We start from the raw sequence: 27,645 nt of genomic DNA on the forward strand, positions 1-27,645 counted from the left end.
ACGTTTTGTAAAAGTTATTTGGTTGCATGGGTTGTGGGTGTGAAACATGGGTTTTATAGCACAGAAATCTACTAATGCCATTAGACGTGATAAAACGAAAAATATTCCGTAGGATACTGGGCCCAATAAGTGAAAATAACAACGCGACGAATTAGGTATAATAAAGAAATATACGAACAATAGAGCGAACCAACACGAGCAAAATACACTAAACTGCAGAGATTGCGGTGGGCAGACCAAAAAAGAGATGGGAAGACGGTAGATGAGGATGCCAAAATCCTCCTAAAAACGCGTTCATGGAAAAGAACAGCAGTAAATCGAAATTATTGGAGAAGCTTGCTGAAGGAGGCCAAGGTCCGGTTTGGGCTGTTGTGCCATTGGATAGATGGATGGTCAATCTCAACCTTGGTCTACCTCGTATATTTCCCTCAGATTTTGCCAACAGAGTGGGTAAATTCAAATCTAGTGATAATCAATTCTAAGAGATGTTTAATAGCGTTAATGATAGAATAACTGTATAATTGTAAACCGGAATTATAACAATATATTACTTATTAGGTATTAAATTAATTAATACCTTAGGTAAATGTTAAAAAATATTGTATATCGTCTGTGAAAACACAAAACTACCCAAGTGATATTTTGTCTAAATTTAGAGATTTAAATAGACATGGTATAGAAAGTTCTGTGTTAATGGGGCAGAATATCAGCAAAAAAAATAAGGTAAATGTTCAAACTATAAATATGTTTATATGGGATTAAGCCATTGGTAAAATTTTGCGCATGACATTTGACAGATGAGGTCAAGCGTGTGACGGGGCAAAGATCCCTCTGAGCCATTATTTGTAATGATAGTTACTATTATGTGGATTATTTTGCAAAATTCTTATAATTAACTTAAGTTAGCGAATTTTTTCAGTTTCTTTGGATAGTATATATGTGCTACAGTTTGTATAGACTAATTTAAGAACATTTACTCGTTAGTGTCTACATAGTTTTATTTGCTTTCGTGTATTTGTTTGTTTTTGTGTTTAGTGTTTGTACTCAAGTCTGGACTCAAGTCTAGCTGCAAATTTTGAGTACCTAAATTACAAAGTGATCATCAACAAATTAAGAAGTGGGATACCCTGTATATTTGAAAATAATTTTAAAATTTGTAGCGACCCATTTTTATGTGGATATTACTTATTTTGTATCTTTAAACAACTGACATATCGAACTCTGGAGTACCACTTGATCAACCTGTATGTATAATAAACAAAAAATAATTAAAAAATGCTTTATAATGGATATATGTGTTAACAAAATAACAAGTTTCTAAATTATCAGTTTCAAAACCTCGCTAAAATAACTACCCCCAAAGCCATCAAAATTAAATTAGCTACAAAATATTTTTTATTATTAAATATTACAGTGCAACCTCGATAACTCGGATTAATCGGGACCACAACCGATCCGGGTTAACCGGAGAATATGGTAAAAATTAATAAAATACGGTATATTTACAAATAAACTCCGTTATAATTGAAATACGACTGTACTACACACAACATGGTCACAATCGGAACGATGTTATGTTATTTAAGAACAGTGGAGACTAAGAACATTGTTTAAAAAAGAATTTTTTAAATAGTCTTTTAGTCTTTTTTAAACAATGTTACGACAGTTTGAAATAAATAAAGGAATAACAGGTGCCTGTTATTTCCGATAATCCGAGACAATGAACGTTGTTCTGCCGCCGTGTGCCATGAGTCATTTTTACTATCGTATAGTTCAAATTACACAAATACATATTATCTCTCAAATATTATGCTTCCTTTCATGAGCATTTTTCAGTGCGTCACAAATGATAGAAAAAAGGTAAGTTCGTGATAATATACATTTTAGTGATATGACATTTTAGTTAAATCTGATAGTTGTCAAATTTTATTTGCAATTTGGCATAAATAAAAATCAATTGTGTTTATTGCATTTATAAAATGGTATTTTCTTTGATTTGTATAGTCTTTTAATTTGTTCAGATTATATTCGTAGATATATATTATATAATTGGCAAATTATTTTATTTTCGATTATAGCGCCATCTATTGACAACTAGAATAAATGTTATAAATGTCACCGACGAAATGTAATCACCGACGTGCGTTTTTTTCTGTCACATAAAATTTAATGCGTTAGAAAGAAATCGAAAAAATGTGACGCACTGAAAGATCCTCATGAGAAAAAGCATATATTACATACATTTTTATTGTTGAAATGTTTGTCTGATGAAAATCGGTCCGAGTCCGCCGGACTTCCGGGTTATCGAGGGCCGACTTATAGGGGTTCCACTGTATAATAACACAACTTTATCTTTTCTTTATAATTATTATAATTAAATTAGCCAAATTATATTAAAAATTTAAAATTAAAAAGTCTTTCTTATTAAACTATATTCAAATATTGCGTGAAGAAGGATCTTTACAACGTCATTCGCGAAAGCGACCGATTTTGGAACATTACGTGCCATACCATGGAAATTTATTGTACCATGGGATTAAGCCATAATAATTGACTGTATGTCTCAATATTCTTGCCAAAATGAAATGTGGTAAATACCAAACCTATTTCTTCCCCACCGCTAATGTTTTTTTGGGCAATATCTGCTTGATCAACACGTGATTACGAATACTTTCGCTCAGTTGAATCGCGTGGTTTTGGATAACTCATTCCATTGTTTGTTTGTGTAACACATTCTTAATAAGAGAAAAATCCCTGTTGCGCTTATGCCAGATCCATTTATTCATTTTTACTGCTCCTGTATTCTCCTCGACCAATCTGACCGGGATCGTCTGTCCTTTTATTTAAATCGATTTCCTATAAAAGGTCCTGTTTACTGGTTATTGGCGTTTATGATATTAAACTCGAACAAAGCATAAAAGACCGTTTGCATAAGGCCAAATAAAAACAAAAATGTAATACTATTTTTCGCCATAAATACAGGTTATGCCGTTATAAATGCCAATAAAAATAAAAACATGTAGTACAGACCGAAGAGAATATTTGCAGTTTTATGATTCTCGTTATAGAATAGAAATATAAAATGGTAAAATGGATAATTAAATTCCGTTTATTCAATTTTAAACACTGAAAAGCTGTTTTTAACACAAGGACTTTTATAATGCGTTAAAAGAATCAAAAATTTCAGAATTAGTAATAGTCCAGGGTAATAAGGATTTTCTCGGGACACTTAAAGATCCAGGTAGCTGACTCCATTTTTAGTTATTGTAGACCTATAGGAAGAAAATCTACCTGTTTCCTGCCTAGAGTTCGCGTCCCTTTTTAATTAATAGCAATTTACTGCCAAAATCGCGATTTTTTCGATATTTTGCACTCCATTCAAAAACTAAATAGTTGGCATAAAATTACAAAATTCAGTTTTTTATAACATTGAAAAACCTTCAAAATTCCGATTTTTAAAAGTTAACAAGTTAATTTGTTGCTACGCAAACTGCAAAATAAGTGAAAATCGTTATTTTTTAATAACTTTTACTAAAACTACCTTAGAACTTTAGTGTTTTACCCAAAGTTGGATATTGGGGTACTTAACAAACTCTCATAATTTGAGACCGATCCATTAATTAGTTTAAGAGTTATTCTATTTGTTTATCGCAGAGATCTTTATTTTGCAATAAGATAAGACAGAAAATAATGAAGATAGAGCAATTTTGAGTATGTCAAACAAAAGTAGAGGAGTGATAGTATCAAAATGTATTAAAAAAAAGATAAAAAAATAATTAACATATTCAAAAATCCTAATGCCAAATTTTTTAAATTTTGTACTCTATAAACATTTAGAATAACTTTAAAAATGTTGTCCGTAGAAACAATCTTTTTATATATTCGAAAAGATAGTATTTTTACACGAATTTTCAAATAAAAAAATTTAGCCTGGGCTCATTTGGGACAAAGTTAACCATATGTTTTTTTTAATTCACAGCTAATTTGTTTATAATAATTAAGGAATCTCATTAATGCATTTTAAATAATGGGGTTTGTATATTTTCCTAAAAAATTTGCACAATCATAATACCTTCATACCACCCTCTACGATTTTTCAAAAATTTATTGCAAACGATTAGAGGGAACCTACAAATCCAGCGAGTTAAAATACCGAAAAAGCAATTTCAAACGAATATAATTTGCTTTATCTCCGGATCAACTCAATGGATTTTGATCTTTCTTTTTTAATTGGTATGTAATTTTTACGTACATGACAAATATGCAATTTGTTTATAAATTTATTAATTAATAAACAGTCTAATTTGTTTAAACAATTTTTTAAAAAATATTTTTTTACAAAAATCTATTTTTTAATCATAGTATCATTAATGATCACAGAAAAAGTTAAAGTACATTTTAATAAATAAAATATTTTTATTAGATAATTATTTATTGAAGATAATTTATTTATTAAAGTATACCTTAACTTTTTCTATGATTAATAGGGATAGTATGATTAAAATCATGGATTTTTGGGAAAAAAATTATTTCTTTAAAAATTGTTTAAACAAATTAGACTGTTTATTAATTAATAAATGTCTAGACAAATTGCATATTTGTAATGTACAGAAAAATTATATACAAATTAAAAAAAGAACAATCAAAATATATTCAGTAGATCCCGAGATATAGAAAATGATAGTAGTTTTAAGTTGCTTTTTTTAGTTTTTGAACTCGTGCATTTGTCGGGTCCCAGCTCCCCCTTCACTTACCACAACTAGCCACCAATTGAACTACATTTTTAAAAATTCGTGTAAAATACCAGCTTTTCTAATATGTAAAATGACTTTTTCTACGGACAATATTTTTAAAGTTATTCTAAATGTTTTTAAACTACAAAATTTCACAAATTTGGTATTAGGATTTTTGACTATATTAGATGATTTTTTATCGTTTTTTAGTACATTTTGATAGTATCAGTTTTCTAGTTTCATTTAGCATACGCAGAATTGCCCTATCTTCATTATTTTCTGTCTTATGTTATTGCAAAATAACGGTCTCTGGGAAAATCAATTAGAATAACTCTTAAACTAATTAATGGATCGGTCTCAAATTTTGAGGGTTTGTTAAGTATCCCAATACCCAACTTTGCGTGAAGCACTAATGTTCTAAGGTAGTTTTACTAAAAGTTATTACGATTTTCACTTATTTTGCAGTTTGCGTAGCAACAAATTAACTTTTTAACTTTCAAAAATCGGCACTTCGAAGGTTTTTTAATGTTCTAAAAAATTAAATTTTGTAAATTTATGTCAACTATTTAGCTTTTGAATGGGGTGCAAAAAATCGAAAAAATCGCGATTTTGGCACTAAATTGTTAATAATTAAAAAACGGACGCGAACTCTAGGCAGGAAACAGGTAGGTTTTCATCCTATATATGTATACAATAACTAAAAAAGTAGTCATCTACCTGGATCTTTGAGTGTCCCGAACATGGTCTATTTCTAGCTTATTACCCTGGAGTTCAAACAAAATGATGTTTTCTTGTTGCATGTCTAATTTACTTATATCCACGAGGAAAATAAAATTCCTGTAGCTGACTGTATAGGTAACATAAATCACAAAAATACTAGATCCTTCGTAAAAAGTATATTTAGAAGTCCCTAAATAAGGGTTACATTACATCACAGAACGTTTTTGGATTAAAAAATCCATCATCAATATTAAAATACCTAATAGTGTGCATGCCTGAGACACCAAAATGTTTTGGGTAAAAACCCTTCAAATGTTGAAAGGTATTATAATTTAAAAGTCAGGGATTAAGGATGTTAGAAGCGCGTGACAGACACGCAAACTTTAAGTACGCGGTTTTAAAGATTGCGGACTTAAATACTCGGCTCGCCGTCGGTGACACACGGCAGACTTAGGTATATTGTCGGTATTTTCAGTACCTACGTTTCATTAAAATGAACACTTACATTTTATATTATATTTTACAAAAATTTTTGTAAGTGAGGTAAGCTGTCAAAATTATGATGAGAAATATATCACTTGTTTATTATCTATTATAATTTAATACAAGGTAGGTCTATAAATAGGTAGGCCTATAAATAGGTAGGTTTACTCAAAAACAAATAATCTAAAATAATTTAGTATAATAGCTTAAAATAGTTTTTTACGGTTTTCAAAAAACTTATAAAATGTAACTTGTCTCCTTTCAACAATAAACGATTCAATTATTTATAGGCAACTTGGTTAATTAGTGAAAATATAAGTGTAACTTAAACGCAATAAAATAACGGCTCGCGGCTCGTGCCTCGACGCAGTGATACACGTACAGGCTACGAGTAAGATTTCAAATTTCTTGGATCGACGGCGTACTTACTAGGCGGACTTAAGGTACGCGTACTTGCGGTGACACACACGCGAAGAAGGTCGTCGAGCAATAAGTTCGCATACTTACTCGCGTGTGTGTCACCCCTTTTAAGCCCATGATACATACGCAAGCTTTAAGTACGCGGACTTACTCGGCTCGCCGTCGGTGATAGGCACGCAAAGTTTAGGTACGCGGGTTTAAAGATCGCGGACTTACTCGGCTCGCCGTCGGTGATAGACACGCAAACTTTAAGTACGCGGGTTTAAAGATCGCGGACTTACTCGGCTCGCCGTCGGTGACACACGGCAGACTTAGGTATATTGTCGGTATTTTCAGTACCTACGTTTCATTAAGTTGAACACTTACATTTTACATTATGTTTTACAAAAAATATCGTTTTATATTTTCCAAAAAATAATTGTCCTAATAGACCAGCATCGTTCATTTATTCGTTCATTTTTTGTAAGTGAGGTGAGCTGTCAAAATTATGATGTGAAATATATCACTTGTTTTTATCTATTATAATTTAATACAAGGTAGGCCTATAAATAGGTAGGCCTATAAATAAGTAGGTTTACTCAAAAACAAATAATCTAAAATAATTTAGTATAAAAGCTTAAAATAGTTTTTTACGGTTTTCTAAAAACTTATAAAATGTAACTTGTTTCCTTTCAATAATAAACGATTTATTTTATTTATAGACAACTTGCTTAATTAGTGAAAATATAGGTGTAAATTAAATGCAATAAAAAGCGGCTCGCGGCTCATGGCTCGACGCAGTGATACACGTACAGGCTACACAAGTAAGATTTCAAACTTGTTGGATCGACGACGTACTTACTCGGCGGACTTAAAGTACGCGTACTGGCGGTGACACACACGAAAAAGGTCGTCGAGCCATAAGTTCACGTACTTACTCGCGTGTGTGTCACACCTTTTAGAAAGAGGTTCCAATAAGAAAAGTTTCAGATTTAAATAATTATTTACTCTTATCTTAATGGTGAATTTTGTATTTGGTACGTTTCTCTTTTCTTTAAGAGATGTCGGTACAGCGTCCTAAAAGTGGATTTTAAACTTTTTTTTTAATTCCTCTTAAAAAGTTGGTTTCGTTTTGATTCAGAGGTATGCACGCAGCTCCACTGAGGACGTCGTAAGACAGAAACAGCTGTCTGGAGATTGTGTATCGCCTCTGAACCTAAAGAAAATCATAGACCGTCTTTCATTTTTATTTTTACTATTATAATTTACTACATATTTTTAATCAAATTTTATGATGTTGCTAATATTCCTGGATATTACCCAGGGTAACACAGGACTCTTCCCACGTGGTTGGAATGTAAGGAGGATTGAAACCTCACATACTGGAGTTGAAAGGCAACTGAAAATAGTTCACAACTGAAAGTAGGCATATGACAGAAATCAGAAATTAGACTTTCTAACTCACAAAGGGTTTATATGACTACATGTAAGTAGCAGATATTTTACACGAAGTACGGATACGAGAAATATACTAAAGAGTAAATGGAAATAGAACCGAAATAATAGAACCCAAACCCAACCCAACCTAAAATAGAACCCAATTCTGTGAAAATTTAAAATGAAGAATGAAGATTTAACAGAGTAATTAGTTAATAAGAATGTTGAACGCCAACTATTTTTAGAAAAAAAATATTAAAACAAAAGAGAAAGTTAACTTCTTCTTCCTTCTTGTGTGTAGGCATTGAAGCCTGTTTCTGCTTTCAATATTAGCCTCCTAAATTGTTTAAATTATCGCACCATCTTTTTCTTGGTCTGCCAATACTTCTTCGTATATTTGGTGACTTATCTCGTGCTATTCGTACTATCCTATCCTCTGCCATTCTGTGTTCGTTCCACTCCTGTTTCCGTTTTGTCACCCATCCATTTATGTCTTCTACATTGCATGATCTTCTTATTTTTTCGCTTCTCTTCCTATCCAACAGACTTTTCTCTGATATTCGTCGGAGTATTTTCATCTGTTGTTTTTAGTTCTAGTAGTCGTCTCGTTTGAGATGTGTCAGGTCTTGTTTCCGCCGCGTATGTCAATATAGGTCTAATTGCAGCTTTATAGATTCTTGCTTTTGTGTCTTGTCTTAGGTGTTTGTTCTTCCAGATTGTGTTATTAAGGGATCCCACCGCTTTACTTGCTTTTAAGCTTTGTTGTCGTACTTCCTCTTCAACATCTCCGTAACTGGTTATATCTATTCCCAGATATCTAAACCTTGTTCCTGCTTTATTATTTTCCCATCAATTTCGATTTTGCATCGTAGTGGGTATTTAGATGTTGTCATACATTTGGTTTTTTTGCTGATATTATTATTTTGTATTTCTTGGCTGTTGTATTGAAGATGTGTTTTAATCTTTGGAGATCGTCTTCTGTCTCGGCGATTATTGCGGCGTGCGTCGTCTGCATAACATAATATTTAGATTTCTTTGTTCCCCATTCTGTAACCATGACCTTTACGTACTGCTTCTATTATTTCGTCCATTATTATATTTAAGAGCAGTGGGCTTAATGCGTCACCTTGTCTGACACCGCTTTGTACTGGTATAAACTGCTTTAGTTTTCCATTTATCTTTGCCTGTATTCGATTATGAAAATAGATGTTTTCGATGGTTTGTATAATATTGATTGGTATGTTTCTTCTATACAGTAAATCTAAGACGTCTTCGACTTGGATGCGATCGAAAGCCTTTGTCAGGTCTATAAAACATAGATATGCTAATTTATTGTACTCAGTGGCCTTTTCTGTGATTTGTCTCAGTACAAATACGGCGTCTACGCAGGATCTTCCGGATCTGTATCCTCATTGTTCATCTGATAAAGTTGTTAGTTTATTGATTTTGTTAGTTAGGACTTTTGTGGTTAGATTAAGTGAGGTGTTCAATAGATTTATACCTCTATAATTGTTGGGGTCTTCTTAGAAAGTTAACAAATTAATGAAATAAACAGAAGTTGGAATAAAATAATTATTTAAATAAAAATAACCGAGATGTGATATTTATAACGTAACATAGTTATATCAGAGAACAACAACTACAGTTATATTCATTTTTAGTCTATTACTTTCTAATAAAAATAAATTGTGACAAACAATATCTTGTATAAGACAACTCCATAGTGTAATCTGAAATAGAAGAATCAACAAAAAACAAAAAAGATATATACCACAAAATAGTACAAAATAGCATGACACATGCAGCAGAAATTTGGATCATAAACAATAAAAACAAAGAAGCATTCTGGCGACCGATATGGAATATTGGAGAAGATGTTGTGGCCTGACCAGAAGAGACAGGATGTCAAATGAAGAGATAATGAGAAAAATAAAAGTGGAAAAAGATGCCCTGCAGTATATAAATGACAGAGTGTGGTATTATAATATCACCCTGTACAAAAGATGTTTGATTGAAAGTAAAGCATATCATAAATTGTCCGCCCTTGACCAAGGCCGACGCGTGGGGTTGCAAAGTTCATTCTAATATATAAGTAAACGCCCGATGATATCATAATCATTATTATTATTGTTGTGGTAGGTCGTTACTGTTAAATGTAAACACATTGTTATGGTTAGGCTGATGGAGGTGATTGTAAATATAATGTATTTGAACCAAACAATAGAGTTTTAATTAATTGGGACCTAGAAGGCAGTAACCACACACATGTTTACGACATGGCGTTCCTGTAAACTAATTGGAGAATCTTCTGTAAGGAACAAAGATGGCGGCACCAGCTTGGAAACGAAGACGGCGAAAACTGACCAGGACCCAGGAAGAATATAGGACCCCAACCCAGTGAAAAGACAAAGTGATAAAATGTAAGTAAGAAATTTAGTCTATCTTTATTGAAAATGCTTCCCTCAGTTTTTATATACATATTATTATTGAACATTGAATATTTATCTTTGCTGATTTTTGAATAATTTATGAAGAATCGATTTTTTTTAAGAATATCTATGAATTTTGAAACATGAAGTGATTTTTGAATTGAATATTTTTGTCGAAGTTTATTGTATATGCTATTATTGAATTTTTATTGAATTTTGAATCTTTATTGAATTTATTTGAAAAATCTCTATCCGATTTCTATTTTTAGTACGGTTATTTTTTAATATTTTATGGAATATCGAATTTTTTTTCAAAAATTTCTATCGAATTTTGAGATATAAACTTATTTTGAATATTTTTATCTAACTTTTGCATATGCTATTTTTTAATTTTTTACTGAATTTTTGTAGAATAGGTATACTATTATTGAATTTTTATTAGCCAGTTGTTTTTATTATTGATATTTATTGATTATATAGATACATTTTCATCGATTTTGTGTTTTTTGTATGATATGAACCTGAATTAATATTTTTTGAGTGATAAATGATATTTTTTTTTAATAAATAATGATTAGTGATGACATACGACAAACATTGCTACAAGCAAGAGATAGGTAAATTTTTAACGAACCGACCTGATGCGTCGAGATAAGGAATTTGGAGAAGAACTATATAGATAAGAAGAAGAACTAACAATATTATAAGCTAAATATTATGAGGCAACTTGAGACAATAAGAAACCCACGGCTCTTGTCAAATTAGGAAGGTACTAAGTGATTTATAGAAGCTTGAACGCTTATTAGAGACCCACTCTGTGTTTTGAAGGGTACCTATTTTATTCATGATTATTCGTGAATAAACAACGGCCTCAAAGCAAGGGATTGAGGTTGTGATATTTTTAGAAGAATTTGAACCGCATAAAATACCTATTTCGTGTTTTGAGTTAACTATACCACCTAAATGGTGCGTACAGATCAGGGCGAAAGTTCGGGTTAATATTGGCGGAGAACTAAGATATCCGAGTGAAACCTCTTTTATTAAGGTAAAACGAAGGTATCGGAGCTAGTATATGAAGTGATGATTATGATTTTATATGAAATGATATATGACATAAATGATATATGATGGTTATATGAAATATGTATATGAAGATGAATTATATACACTGTAGAAGTGCTATTATATGAAGAAAAATTAATTATATGAGTTGTAGTACCAGACAAGAAGAAAAGAAAGAAAAAAGAGAATTTTTAGTAAAATATGTGGGAAAAATGAAAGAAGACACATAAAAATTGCAAGAAAAGAAGCAAAATTAAGAAGATACTAAGCAAATAAGTAGCTAATCATTGAAATATGTCTAAGAATTAAAGCTGTAAATTTTTTTCTCTAAAGTAACGTAAATTATAAATAACTTATTTTTAAATGTAGATAATGAATTCAGGTTAAATTTTCGCGGAAAATGGAAGTGTTTGAATTAAGGATAGACAATATCTTACAATAAGTGTTAGTAGATAGTAAGCAAAGGGACACAAAAGGTGAAGTTTTTAGAGAGATTAAATCTTTATTATAGATAAAAGTTATTGCTATAACTTTTATCTATATACAAGAAAGAAAGCTACAAGAAAGTTATTAGAAGTTTGTTAGAGAAATATTAGAAGTTTTTAGAGAGATTACATTTTTATTATAGGTACAATATTTTAAAGTTAGTAAGGCGTATATAAATAAATCAAAATAAGACTGAAATAATAAGATGAAATAGTAAAGTAACGTTAAATTCCTTTTCTTATATATACCATTTAATAGAGGTTTAGATTTAGCTTAGCTTAGGAAGTATTAAATTCGAGATTTTATTACAATTAGATTAGTTACGGCTTATAGGCACTAAAAGACTATTAAAAGTTAGGATCAATTTCATTCACTGTGGACACTGTTTTGATGAAGTGAATTAGTGAACGAAAAAAAAGGACGAAAAGACACGACGTGAAAGTACGTGAACTAGTGATAGGTTATAAAATACCAGTTTAGTATAGGGAAAATATGAACTTTTGTGTAGAATAGGATTTTTTTAACTATATAAGTAATATAAGGTCTATCTCCTAAAAGGCGATGATGGACAATCAATCTCATTTTAAAAATATGTAATTTTAACAAAACGGGGAGGTGTGGTATTATAATATCACCCTGTACAAAAGATGTTTGAGTGAAAGTAAAGCATATCATAAATTGTCCGCCCTTGACCAAGGCCGACGCGTGAGGTTGCAAAGTTCATTCTAATATATAAGTAAACGCCCGATGATAACATAATCATTATTATTATTGTTGTAGTAGGTCGTTACTGTTAAATGTAAACACATTGTTATGGTTAGGCTGATGGAGGTGATTGTAAATATAATGTATTTGAACCAAACAATAGAGTTTTAATTAATTGGGACCTAGAAGGCAGTAACCACACACATATTTACGACAAGAGGACTAAATTGGAACGGCCACGTACGTAGAGCAGAAAATACATGGATAAACAAGGTTGCAGAATGGAGACCAAGAGGAACAAGAACGAGAAGAGACTGTAAAGATAGTGAAAAGCGATACTGAAACGAGTAATTTTCAATAAACAATACTAAACCGTATATTATTTCACGATCGTGAAAATACACTCACGGACAAAAATATTGCATATTTTGAAATTATTGTGTGAAATAAAATTTTTTGTGTTGCCCCCAGTGTCATAGAATTGGGATTTCTTTCTGAGTGCGACATTTTAATGTATCATACAAATAGGCGAAGCAATAAAGCACTAAAATCGGCCTTACCTCCGAAAAAAAAAACTACAAAACAGATCTTAATAATTCTTTTTGCATTCGATTCGTAAATGCGCCAGGAAACTTGGTGACCCCGAGCCATAATATAATATTGAAAAACTGCATACAAAAAATGCAAAGTGCATCTCAAACAGGCAATAAAAAAAATTCAGAACTCGTCAATTATCGGCAGAAATAAGTTCAATTTTGTTACTCTGGGGTTTTTGGGATCGCTGAAAACGAATATGACGTCGTAAGTGATCTCCGGAGTACCTGGTGCCCAAAGTACCTACTGTTTACCTCGTCATTAAAATTGATTAAAAAATTAGTCAAAAATCATTACTCGGGGGGTTTTTAGGGTCACTAAGGACGAATATATGACATCGGAAGTGATCTACGGAGTACCTGGTGGCCAGAGTACCAACTGTTTACCCCGACTTGTGCAGTTTTCGGCAAAAAATGTATTAAAAAATTAGTCAAAAATCATTACTTGGGGGATTTTGGGGTCCCTCGCGAGGAATCTGATGTCGGAAGTGATCTCCGGAATTCCAGGGTACCTCGCCATCTGGAGTTTACGGCAAATTTGTTAAAAAATTGGCCAAAAAGGTTTATTCGGATGTTTTTGGATCGCTGATGACGAATATGACATCGTAAGTGATCTACGGAATACCTGGTACCCAGGGTACCTACTGTTTACCTCTTTTTCTGAAGTATTCGGCAAATTCATTAAAAAATTAGTTAAAATTCATTACTCGGGGAATTTTTGGGATCTCTGACGACGAATATGACATCGGAAGTGGTCTCTGGAGTACCCAATGCCCAGGGTACTTACTGTTTACCGCGTCTTCCGAAATTTTCGGCAAATTCATTAAAAAATTAGTGAAAAATCATTAGTCACGATATAAACAGTAGGTACCCTCGGCACCAGGTACTCGGGATATCACTTCCGATGTCATATCCATCGTCAGCGACCCCAAAAACCCCCTGAGTAATAATTTTTGACTAATTTTTTAATGAATTTGCTGAAAACTCCCGATGACGAGGTAAACAGTAGGTACCTTAGGCACCAGATATTTCTGAGATCACTTCCGATATCATATTCGTCGTTAGCGACCCCATAGATCCCCCTAGTAATGATTTTTGACTAGTTTTTTAATAAATTTTTTGCCGAAAGCTCCACAAGACGAGGTAAAGGAGTAGGTACTCTTGACACCAGGTACTCCGTAGATCACTTCCGATGTCATATTCGTTGTTAGTGACCCTAAAAACCCCCCGAGTAATGATTTTGACTAATTTTTTAATAAATTTTAATGACGAGGTAAACTGTAGGTACCCTTGACACCAGGTACTCCGGAGATCACTTACGACGTCATATTCGTTTTCAGCCCAAAAACCTCAGAGTAACAAAATTGAACTCATTTCCGCCGATAGTTGACGAGTTCTGAATTTTTTTATTGTCTGTTTGAGATGCGCTTTAAGAATGCATTTTTTGTATGCAGTTTTTCAATATTATATTATGGCTCGGGGTCACAAAGTTTCCTGGTGTATTCACGAATCGAATGCAAAAAGAATTGTTAAGATCCGTCTTGTCGTTTTTTTTTTTGGAGACTGAGTGCTTTATTGCTTCGACTAAAATGGTATAACCCGATTTTAATTTAAAATACGCTATATGGTGGCCAATATTATTTTTAAATTGAACCTCATCAAGGTAAGTATTCACTAATCTACCGACATGAAGACTTGCGTCATGATGCACTAACACGAATTTGTTATCCAAGATGGCTGACAAATGGCAAAATATGATCTTCTAAAATGTTCTTAAAGTACATATCAGCTATCATTCATCCAACCACCTACATAAGTTCGGTATCTCCTTTCCAAGAAATACCACTTCATAACACTATGCCGCCATCACCAAGATTAACACTCTGTGTGAGATTACATCTGGCATACCGTTTACCATATGGAAGCAAGATTTATAAAACTTCGTCTACAGAAGAGTTAGCGAAGAATATGTCAGTTGTAACCTCATACAGAGCGTTAGTGTTGATAGTGGCGATCTAGTGTTACGGAGCAGTATTGCTTTGAAAGGACATACCGAACACCTGAAGGTGATTAGGCGAATTCCAACTGATATTTACAAAGAAATCGTTTTAGAAGATCATGTTTTGCCATTTGCAAGCCATATTGAATATGACATATTGGTGCTAAATGCACGCCTTCTTGTCATTTATTTATATTGAATTCTTACCTTGATGAGATTCAATTTAAAAATTATAGTGGCCAGTAGCTCAGATCAGATTTAAAGCCGACTATAGCATTTATGTGGTACTTTAAAACATCGCATTCGGAACAGAAATCCTATTCCTATGATACAGAGGAGCTAAGCATAGCAGCGCAAAAAATTTCATTCCACATGCATATGCAATATTTTTGTCTATGAGTATACATACGTTCTAATGCATCCTGTATATTTTGATGAATTTACCAACTTTTCGTTTTTGAAGTTATACTTCTTTACGATCGAGAGTGAAATTTTATCACATGCCGGGCGCATGCGCACACATACAGTATGTATTTCGTTGCTAATCTTTCAAGATATGTATGTATCAGCACTGTCAGCGCAAATAAGTCATACTATATCATATAAAAGGGTGATATATTAGTGTTCTTAGTAAATGTATTATTTATTATAATTTTTGTGTCTTTGGGTTTGTCTTCCTCGGGAATAAGATATTTTATAATAATAGTAAGTATGTATATTTAAAGTATTTTTGTATACTTCACTTGGTCAGTATGTATGAGAAATCTTGTAACCTGTCAAAGCAAAAGGGATATAGCTCAGTAGTAGAGCGTGTGACCGGAGATCAAGAGGTCCCGAGTTCAAATACCGGAAGATTCATATTCTTTTTTTTATATTTTTGGTATCGTTTTAATAAAAAAAGAATGTGTGTACTTTGTACGCACGTAAGAAGTTATACTTTTATTATATGATTTCAACGAAATCAATATACTTTAAACAGTTTCTCTACTACTTTCCAAAAAATTTTATTAAAACAATACCAAAAATTAAAAAAATAAAAGAATAAAACACACACAAACACATTGAAAAATGCCACAAATGATTTCTGAACAATAATTTTTGGCAACAATTATTGTTGCCAAAAATTTTAATCAAATACGTATTTTCTGAAAAAATTATATAATAATATACTTATAATCATAAAATCTATAAAAAAAATTAAAAAATAACGACTTGCTTGGGGCTTGAACCCACTTCACGTCTATCCCGCCGTACGAAAGTTGAAGCGATTTCAAACTGCACCACCTTCGCTTATACGTCATGTGGGAATATCCACAAACTAAACGTTTACACCATAAACTTTTTGACATTTTTTTATTTATAGGAATTTAATGAAATTATTAGTTTGATTTTTGTCGAATTAAAATACAACAAAATATAGAGTAAGAAAACGATATATTAGATGAAGATTTGTAGAAAGTTTGTTCGTAATCAGATTATGTAAATTAAAGCATTGCCTACTAATAGGTAACTGCATTATTTTTTTTTACATTTTCCAAATAGATAGGTATGAAGATAATTTTTTATTGGAATACAACTGAAACATTTAGAATTACGTACTTGTGGCTTTTCAAAACTATTTAAAAAGTCACTATAATTATATAAATTTGATTTTATTTCTGTCCTCACAACAATAAAAACTATAAATGCAGATTTTTGTTTATATTCGGTTCAGATTTGGACCACCATCTCCATATAGCCATTTCAGCATCCTCGTGCCTCATCAGTGAAGCTATGCATGCCTCTTAATAAAAACTACTTTTGTTTACCGATAACCTCCATATTGAACAATTATTGGCAGATCATTTCAACACCCAATCAGAGCCCGTAAAACGACTAATACCATACTGTCGGTGTGCGCATGCGCGCAGATCAATAAAATTTCACCCTCAATGAAATCGCGCCTAAAGAAGTATAACTTCAAAAAAATTTAAAAGTGGTAGGTAAAGAAAGTTAGTTTAATATTTAAATAAAATACAAATAACCTGTCAAGTATATTAATTTCGTTGAAATCATAATAATAGAACTATAACTTCTTACGTGCGTACAAAGTACACACACATTCTTTTTTTTGTGTGTTTATAATTCAATAAAAATTTTAAAAACTAGAGTCTTTAAAATGCTACACCACTATTTTTATATTCTAACAAATTTTTGTCGCTGCATGCTGCTAAGACATCGCAATTTCTGTTAGAAAACAGCTCTTGCCAAATCCTTACGTAAGCCAAAGAACGTTTTATTGTCTTAAGCGCCAAATTAATTCAGCCGGATTAGCTCGTTTCTCTTTTTATTCAAAATTCATTTGAATTTACAATGAGATTAAGCGGGAAGGAAACAAACAAAAAGGTCCCTAAAATGTACCCAGGATATTTCCCAATAAGAATTATTTCTTTCGCCCAATTTACTGAATAAATGTTTGAAAGGTATTCGGGGTTCGATCCAATTCAATTGAAATTATAAAAAAATTTCGATACTTTATGTTTTCGGAAGTGACTAAATTTCCGAAGAACGTTAACGTAAAATATTTTATTTTAGCAGATACTTATATAAAATGAACAAAACCTAAAAAACAAAGGAATATTAGTGATAGTTTAAATGCATTCATAATGTAAATTTTAGTAGCCTAATTTTATAGAATAAATTTTATAGAAATGTATATATATTAACAGTTCCTGCTGTAACAGTATCCCTATCGGGACATAAATTTGAAATTAAGAACGAGAGTGTTAAGGTGCTATGTTTTCTCCGTACTATTGTACATCATGGAAGCTTGGACATTGAAAAGGACAAACATCAAAAACATTGAGGCATTCAAGATGTGGTGCTACAGGAGAATGTGGAAAATACCATGGACAAATCAAGATGTATTGGGATGGGGAGGGAATGTGAAGTCATAAAAACAATAAAAATGAGAACACTGGAATATCTAGGCAACATAATGAGAGGCTAAAAGTACTCCCTTCTAAGGCTCATAATCATCCGTAGTCTTATGTTTTGTGAACATTTTGTTTTTTGAATGTCCCTGATATCTTTAGAACCAAAAAAAATAGACGGTTTTGTAATTTAAGATGTGTTTTAACCGAAACAAAAGTTTGAGACACCTTGTAGCGAGAAAAAGGCACAAAGGTGAGTATACCTCGTTACTATGTTGTAGTCTCATATTTTGTGAATATTTTATTTTTTTAATTTCTCTAATATCTTTAATAACAAATAAACTAGACGGTATTACTCTTTAATATGTGTTTTAACTGACGACATGCATCACATCACACATGTGAAACATAGAAACACATATTAAAGAGTAATACCGTCTAGTTTTTTTGTTATTAAAGATATCAGAGAAATTAAAAAAATAAAATATTCACAAAATACGAGACTACAATATAATAACGAGGTATGCTCACCTTTGTGCCTTTTTCTCCATACAAGGTGTCTCAAACTTTTGTTTCAGTTAAAACACATGTTAAATTACAAATCCGTCCATTTTTTTGTTTCTAAAGATATCAGGGACATTCAGACAACGACATGTTCACAAAATATAAGACTACAATAGGATTGTGATGTATGCTCACATTTGTACCTCGTTCTCCCTACAGGGTGTCTTAAACTTAACATAAGAAAAACATTTCTTTTCTTCCACCCGGTATAAGTACAAAAAATAAGTTTGAGTAAACCTTTTCACAATTGTGTAAATACTAATGAAAAATCTAAAATAAAAAAAAATAGCGGTATCCGTCTGTTCGCGGAAAAATCAACTATGAAAATCAGCATAATTTTCTATATCCCTAACTTTTGACGAGCAGTTTATAAAAAATTGTATAGAGATATTACTGACCTAAATGATAAATATATTGCATTGAAAAAATATTAATTTTAGAAAAAGACCCTTACGTATCATTTCCTAAATACAATAACTTAAAAAAAAGAAATGCAGAGCTAGTATTAAATAAAAATATTAGTCAAGTTTAGAAATAAGGAAAATTGTACACATTTTCATGTAGTTTAAGAAAGATATAAAAAAAAATATACAAAAATTAGAAAAAAAAAGATAAATAGGTAATCAAATAAAAACAAATCAAACATACCAAACCCCAAAGAGTATAACTTAAGTAATATTTTTGTGTTAATATTGTTTATTTAATAAACGTACAATTATCTTATAAAAACTAAAACACAGCGACCATTTTCTTTTGGTGCGCCACCATCGCATATTTTATTCATTAGTTAAAAGTTTAGTTATTCAAATTGAAAATATGCTTATTAAAAGGCGGAAAAGCTGCAGTTTTTCATTTAGAATCCCAACTTCGCGCTATTAGCATTTAGGATATTAGTTATACCTTGATTCAGTTTTGACATCAGACGCTTTATCCATCAAATTAGGTTAAAAAAGAGGAAAAAAAAGTTGATGAATATCTGTAATTTAAGTTAATTCTGAAAAGAGTTGAAATAGATTTATCTTCACTAGTTTTAATGGTTTTAAGTAAAAAGTGTGAAATAGTAAGATCGAGGAATTTTTTCTTTCAATAGTCGCAAGCTATTGAGAATCAATGAAAAATTTTTAATTTTTTCATCATTTCCTGGTTTATCATTAGAACTTATAAACTATAAAGCATTTATATTGTCTGTTATTAATAGTGTATTTTATATTGTTTATTTTTTTTCGGATTTACTTTTAATTTTTTAAGTCGTTTCCTTATCGTTTATTATTTTCCCTATTAATAGTTTTACTATATAAAGAGGCCAAATAGAAAACCAGCACAGAAAATTCCAAAAATAATATTTTACGTACTTTATGTATATTACGGTGTACCAATTTTTCGGATTTTAAACATAAGTAGTAACAATCCATTTAAACATAAAAAATAAAACATGATATGAGGACTATCCCATCATATTTTAGTAGCACATACGTCGACAGTGGCGCATCAAACATTCCACTTCTGGACGGGATAAATAAATTAAAAGATACCCCCCGCTAAAATAGGCAAAATGCACTCACTCCCAGAATTCAATTTTTTTACATTCTATGTAAATAAAAAAGGACTCGGCGCAATTTTAACCCATCACCTCCCTTCCTCCTCCCCTGAAATTATAAAAAAATCATTTTTCGTTTTTGTTTCTTAGTTGGGATGCAATTAATTTTAAAATTTCCATAAATTCACACACAAAGTTGAGGATTTTACAAACATGTCTAATTTTATAGACCCGTAGAATGAGTGTAGGTACATCAAACCATTTTTTTTTTAAAGCGTATAAGTTCTTTTTAGAGGTGACTGCAGGTCTATTTTTCTATTTTGTGTACTTTACCAAACACTTTATTTCTATTTTGTTCCGATTTTTCTGTAAGGTTCTCCACCTTCAGAACTCCGAAAAACTGTTTTTTAGGGGGTTTTTAAAGATTTTCCCTATTTTGTAGACTTGAAAATAAATCAAATCCAAGCTTTTTTAGGATATATATATATATATATATATATATAAATTGAAGTAATTGAGTTCTTTAGTGCATTCAAAATTGGGAGAAACACGTTCAACCCCCCCCCCCCCCCCAAAAGAGTTTTTTCGGATTTTTTAAGATGGCAAATGTTACAAAAAAATCTAAAAAAAAATGGAAATATAGTGTTTGATAAAATGCACAAAATAAAAAATAGGCTTGCAGCCATTTCCAAAATAAAGTTATACCGTTATAACTTTTTTTCCAAAAAAAAATAAAAAAAAAATAAAAAAAATTGAGGTAATGTACACTTAACCTACGGGTCTATAAAAAATATAGTATGTTCTTTAAAGGTAAAATATTGCAAAATCTCTAAATTTTAAAGCACCGCTTAGATTGACATTAAATTTGGCAAACACATAGCTAGCAAGTCAAAGAAAAAAAGTAATATTGTGCTGATGTGTGCTTTTGCCCTAGGGGTGAGTTTCACCCCCTTTTGGGAGTGAAAAATATATGTTTGAAATAAGTCCGGAAATGGATAAAATGACTAATTCTGAGCAACTTTTGTTCCATAAAGTTTTTTCACCAAGTTAATAGTTTTCGAGTTATTTGCGAGTGAATCTGTTAATTTTTCTACAAAATAACCACGTTTTCAGACGGTTTTTCGCAAATAACTCAAAAAGTAAGTATTTGGTCGAAAAAATTCTTATCAAAAATATAGCACGTAAAAAAGTGAAAAACATAGTGTATATATTATGTAGGTCACTATACCTAGTAGAAGCAGAGTTACAGCTAATGAAAAAGAGGTTCATATTCGTCAAATTCCAAATCGAATATTTTAACGTGCCATAACCAAAAAACGAAGCATTTTTGGGAAATACTCATTTTGAATTTTTTAAAGTGTTTAAAAAATGCTTATTAATGTTTTTTAAAAAAGTTTTTTAGTATCAAAAGTAAACAAGTTGCGCTCAAAGTAAATTTGATCCCTTTTTTGTAAGAAATCGGGAAAATCACCCCCTAATTAGCATTTCAAATGAACTTAATTGTTACCAGTTCACAAGTTTTTTACTCGCGTATGTATTGATCATATGATCTGTAAGTTTCATCGGTTCAAAGTCCTTATTTTTGAAAGAGCTGCAGTTAAAAGGGCTTGAACGAGTCACTTATCACTAGTGTATGCAAATTTAGAAACACCGAATCTTAACCAACTTTTGTCTTACAGAAAAACAAAAAATACAAAATATTCAGAAAAGTAAAGTCAACTTTTTTTGTTGTTTAAGATTTTTGGTATCTCTAACAATTTTTAAGTTATTTTAAAAAAAAAAGCATTTTTTCAAAATTAAAATTTTTAAAAATTTAACTTTAAAACCAATTTTTTTCAAAAATAAGCACTTTGAATCGATGAAACTTACAGATTATATAAACACAACATGAGCAAAGTAAGCGGTAACGATAAATTTCATTTAATTTGCTAATTTAAGGGGGATCTTCCTGATTTTTTTTGCCAAACAAAAGGGACGAATTTTATTTTGAGCGTAACTTGCTTACATTTGATGCTAGAAGTTTTTTTTTAACAGAAATATAGTTTTTTTAAACACTTTGAAAAAGTTGTAATGTTTTTCCCCAAGAATGCTTCATTATTTACATATATCACATTGAATTAATCTAGTTGGAATTTTTCGAATATTAACCTATTTTGCTAGGTGTAGAGACCTAATATAATAGACCGTTTTTTCACTTTTTTATAGGCTATAGTTTTGATAAGTATTATTTTTTTTGACAAAATGCTTACTTTTTGAGTTATTTGCGAAAAACCGTCTAAAAACGTGGTTATTTTGTTGAAAAATGAACTTGCAAATAATTCGAAAAGTATTGATTTGGTGAAAAAACTCTATAGAACAAAAGTCGCTTAAAGTTAGTCAGTTTATCCATTTCGGGACTTATCTTGGACATATATTTTTTACCACCGAAATGGGGTGACACTCACCCCCAGGGAAAAAGCACATATCGGTGCTATATCACTTTTTTTCTTGGACTTGTAAGCTATGCGTATACCAAATTTAATGTCAATCAAAGCGCTTGTTTAAAATTTACAGCAAAAACCGTGAAAGAATGTACTAATAGGCATGTTTTGTAAAAGCCTTAATGCCTTAACTATGCGTGTGAATTTTTTGAAATTTTTATTTTTTTTTTAAATTAATTTTACCTATCCCGGCTCATAGTCTATAAGTAATAAAACAAAAATTCAAAAATAGTTCATGAGTTTTTGTATAAAAATGAAAAAATCTTTTATTGCAAGTAACGTTTCGTTTTTGTTTTAGTTGCCCCCGTAATAAAAGTGCCTAACCAGCTACTCGGAGCTCCAGTGTCTACAGACGTACAGCTCGAGTGTTATGTGGAGGCCTATCCCAACACGGTCAATTATTGGATCAAAAACAGAGGAGAAATGCTGCTCAATGGGTGAGTCAATATCATTTACAGTCTTCATTGTTATTTGTGAAAATATAGGGAGTATAATTAAATGATTTGAGGTCTAATTTTATGTACTTAGTAGAAAATAGTTAATCAAAGTACAATTATCTGACACTAATTTAAGTTATTTAGATTTATTTTTTTCTTTATACAACCAAATTTATATTTTTATGCACTCTTCTGCTGCTTCATTCTTAATTTTATGCAAATAAATTAGACCAATAAAATAAAACAAAATCAAAATGTAATTCCGTACAGGTTGGAATAATTTTTTTATCAAATTTTAGGTCCAAACAAAAGATATTTTCAAGAAAGTAAAGTTAATGATACCAAACATGACCCCCACGGAGAGGGGTTAGGGGTAAATTTAAAATTTTACATACAAATCCCGCGATATTTCGCAAAATTAACATCAAATCGAAAAACTGCAAAATACACTTATTCAATATTTTTAATAAATCTATCGAATGGTACCAAACACGAGCCCCCAAGGAGGTGGGGTGGGGGGTTACTTTAAAATCTTAAATAGGAGCCCCAAATTTTTATTGCAGATTTGGAGTCTTTACGTAAAAATAAGCAACTTTTATTCGAAACATTTTTTCGAATTGTGGATAAATGGCGCTATAATCGGAAAAAAGATTATTGGAAATGGAAAATTAAATTAAAAAATGGCAAGTCTCCACTAAAATGGAAAATTTTACTTAACTTTTTTTTGTTTATAGGACCTAGTAATCACAACCCAATAGGTCCCCACAGCGCTCGAGTGACTGCACATTTAGCATACTTTGCTCCCCTACCATTGTAAAAACCTTAATATGAATATGAATTAACGCAGCACTAAAAAAAGTAAATTTTGAGCAAAAATTACCCATTTTTAACTATTTAAACAATGATCCCCTCATATGAATCATATACTTGAAAATATCTTTTGTTTTGGCCTAAACTTTGATAAAAAATTTATTCAGACCTGCACGGCATTACATTTTGATTTACATGTATTGAAATTTTATTTGATTGGTCTAAATCAGTGTTTCCCAACGTGGGGCCCACGCCCCATAGGGGGGCAATTCGAAAATGGACTCAACACGAGTTTAATCCTTTCGCTACTGGCCATTTAAATGCAATGCTTGGTTTCGGTACCAAAAACGAAAAACTCAATTTCTTAAATAATTACGGTAAATACTTATTAGGTATAATATCGCTAGACCAAAATATCAACTGGACTTTTGACGCCGTCAAGTAAACTTAAAATTTTGAAAAGAGAAACATTAAAGTCACTATTTACTACTGATACTTCAACTAATAATCGTGTTCTTGAGGCTAGTTATCAAATTTCTTTATTAAAAAATCATACTATATAAGAGAGCTTAATAACACCATTAATAGTAGCATTTCTTAACGGTTCTTGAAAAAGATGACAAATTATATAAAAGCTGTGCACCTTCGTAACAATACTGTTATCAGAAAAATAGACGAAATGAGTTGTAAAATATTGAAAACAACTTGTTGAAAAGCTGAAAACAAGAAATTTGTCAGTGAAAATGGTTCAATCAACTTTAAGAGACAGTGAGGCAGTATTAATAACTTACGTAATATATACTGATAAGTAAAGGGCAGTTTTTTGAAAAATTGTTGTTCTGTAAAAAACTAGAATGCACCACTAATTTCAAAGATATATTATATCAATAGGTATATAATAAGCTAAAAAACTGCTTGATATCAATAATAAACCAATAAAACATATAACATCTTGTACTGCAGATGGTGTTCCGAATATAATGGGCAAAAAAGGGCTGCTTAAAATTGATGAAAGATGCGAATCCAGAAATGATTATCATGCATTGTGTTATCCATAGGGAAAACTTGGTAGCTAAAAACATCTCGCCTGTTCTAAATGAAATACTGCATTCAGTAATACAGTGTGTTAATACTATTAAAACTAATGCCAAATGTGAATTAATAAAAAAATCTCTGCAAGCTATTCTGTGAAGAACAAAATGAAGAACCCATGAGACTTTTACTTCGCACTGAAGTGAAGTGGCTACCTAAGATGATTGAAAATATTTGTGGGACTTTGTGATACTTTTTGAAAAAGTCTGAACAGTTTCATGGACTCCAAAAATGTGAAGTAACTGATACCGCTTTACTTGTTATTGCCAATCATCTGAATATTCTATTGTCTGATTTAAAAGAAAGATTTTCTGATATAAAACAAATTGATTCTGAATATGGAAATGCAGCCAATGTTAGAGGATTTGCCTGATCTATCAAATGTGCAATATCAAGAAGAACTCGTAGAATTGCAAAATAATGAGTTAGGTAAAAGTGTATTTAATAAAACAAGGAACAAGCAACCAGCAATCAAACATCCAAATTCAACCAAATGTGCAAGAAAACTATTGCTACCGTTTCCATCTCCATATTTAGCTAAATGTGAATTTAGTGCTGTAAATGATTTTTTATTAAAAATAAAGAAATCGGCTGGATATAGCACAACGTGAAGACTTGAGACTGAAGCTAACCAAATTGGAACCTAATATGAAATCTCTGTGCAGCAAGCATCAAGTACAAGAATCTCACTAAATAAAAAAATTAAAATAGAAAAATTTATGAACAATTAAATTTTTTATTATTAAAAATTATAATATGTTACATGGGGGGTGCATAAGAATTTTAGAAAGGCTAAGGGGGCATGGCCCAAAAAAAGGTTGAGAAACACTGGTTTAAATGGTCTGTTATATCTTTCTTTATACGCTGTCACTTCTGGTCTTTTTTAGATATTCCACAAAATCGCAATACAATTTTACAATATTATAAAAGCAATCATTAATAAGAAACATTTTATTTTTTCGCAGTTCCATGGTCCTTAAATATTTTTTATTGCACCCTTAGATAAAACGAATTTATTATAACCATTTTCTCAACTTTTAGTGGAGATTAAAGTTAAATCTCACCAACAGTTTATACTCATAAACGTGGTTTTTAACAAGGTGGCAATACAAGCGGCTAACGAAGAGAAACTAGAATATAACCTCAGCATAATCTATCATTTTTAGCATAACAGAATCTGTAATTGTCAATGTCCCCACTTTATATAATTGGATCAAATATTTCGTCATCAAACCTTTTGTTAATCATGGTATTAAAATTAATTGCTAGTATTTTTGTTTTCTCCCTTGCTTGTTACCGACCGTAATGAGGTAACACTGTTCATATTATTTAATCCCCTTTGAAATAAATTACGAATCTATATAAATTCATGAAATATTGAAATAATTATTGTTGACTATAATCGCAGCTGTAAAATATTGAACCAATTATTTATTAATTGTTTATATAATTGTTTGTATTAAAATATGAACAGTCGTGCTTTATTTTGTACGTTTATCCTGACGAACGATGCTTTAAATAATAAACCCTAAAATATTTACCCAGAAAATATATGTACAAAATATACACTAAAATCAGGTCAAATAAATGTATAAACAAACGACGAGTACGAAAAACTGTTAACCTTAATAAAAAATGTAAGGGATAAGTTACACGTAATTAGTAAAATTAGTAAGCAAATCAGTTTAGCAAAGACAAAATTTCCCATTTCTTGTCCTTTTATATTATAACATGTCATCATTATTATCGAGCCTCCTTTGGTTTGTTATAATTTATTAAATAAGGTGGAGTGGGGTAAGGTCGTAAACGGGGCAAGTTCGTATTAGCTCTAAATCTATCATAAGATACATTTAATTGTACAAATTAATAAGTAGAAATCTGTACTAGATTAGTATGAACTGATTGACATAGATATCTCTTACTCAGAAGTAATTCTGCCACTATGTTGCCATTTATAAAATCTGAGTACATGAGTAGTAGATATCTAACCTAGATCTGTTGAAGAAAATGCCGGTATTTTACAGAAAATTTTGTGTCTTGCGCATTTATTTTTGGTAAGTACAGTAAAACCTCGATAGAACGGACCTCTATTTAACGGACTTCGAATATAAAGGACAAAAAATCCGATCAAATGTTAAAAAATTTTGCATGCAAAAAAAAATCGGATTCTGGAAGAAAAATCAGCAAGGACAGGATCTCGGCACAGTATAATTGTTGTCAAATCTGGTAAACCTAGAGTTGTTTAAGATATGTATAATGCATCGTCTTCTCGTTTCATATTATAGCTCTACTAAGGCATGGTTCACCATAGATATTTTCAAAAATTGATTTTTTAAATAATTTGTACCTGCAGTGGGAAAATTTCAACAAGAGGAACAGGAAATACCGCCCAAATAGGTGAAATGTTTATTGATTTTAGACAACGCTCCTGCTTATCTCCCTAAAAATATTCGACATTCAGAAGATGGCAACTTTGTTTGTATGTTTTTACCAAAACATACATCGCTTATTCAACCCATAGATAAGTGAATAATTTTGGCAACCAAAAGAGAATATTGTATAAAGTTTTTAGATGAAGTAGAAAAGTAAAAAGAAGCAAACAAAACTTAATACATACCTAAATACGTTTTTAATGTACAGATGTGTACACTGTATGTAATTAGAGCAGGAACATATTTTCAAAATTAATTTTTTTATTGATTTTGATTGACCTATTTTTATAATAACGGACTTTCGGCTTTAACGGACATCCCGTCCCCCCTATTAT

The 27,645-nt window shown here is 31.1% G+C and overlaps 1 protein-coding gene across 1 annotated transcript in view; it reads left to right on the forward strand.

The window, feature by feature from the left end:
- Positions 1-296: 296 nt before the first annotated feature.
- LOC126893426 (uncharacterized) overlaps positions 297-27,645 on the forward strand; it is a 111,501-nt gene continuing 84,152 nt past the window's right edge. Inside the window, exons 1-2 of the mRNA XM_050663604.1 lie at positions 297-450; positions 22,838-22,976. Of these exons, the coding sequence (XP_050519561.1) occupies positions 297-450; positions 22,838-22,976 (293 nt within the window). The remainder of the gene's footprint in view (positions 451-22,837; positions 22,977-27,645) is intronic.

This window comes from Diabrotica virgifera, chromosome 1 (genome assembly GCF_917563875.1).
Source record: "Diabrotica virgifera virgifera chromosome 1, PGI_DIABVI_V3a".
In the NCBI taxonomy this organism is placed as follows: domain Eukaryota; kingdom Metazoa; phylum Arthropoda; class Insecta; order Coleoptera; family Chrysomelidae; genus Diabrotica; species Diabrotica virgifera.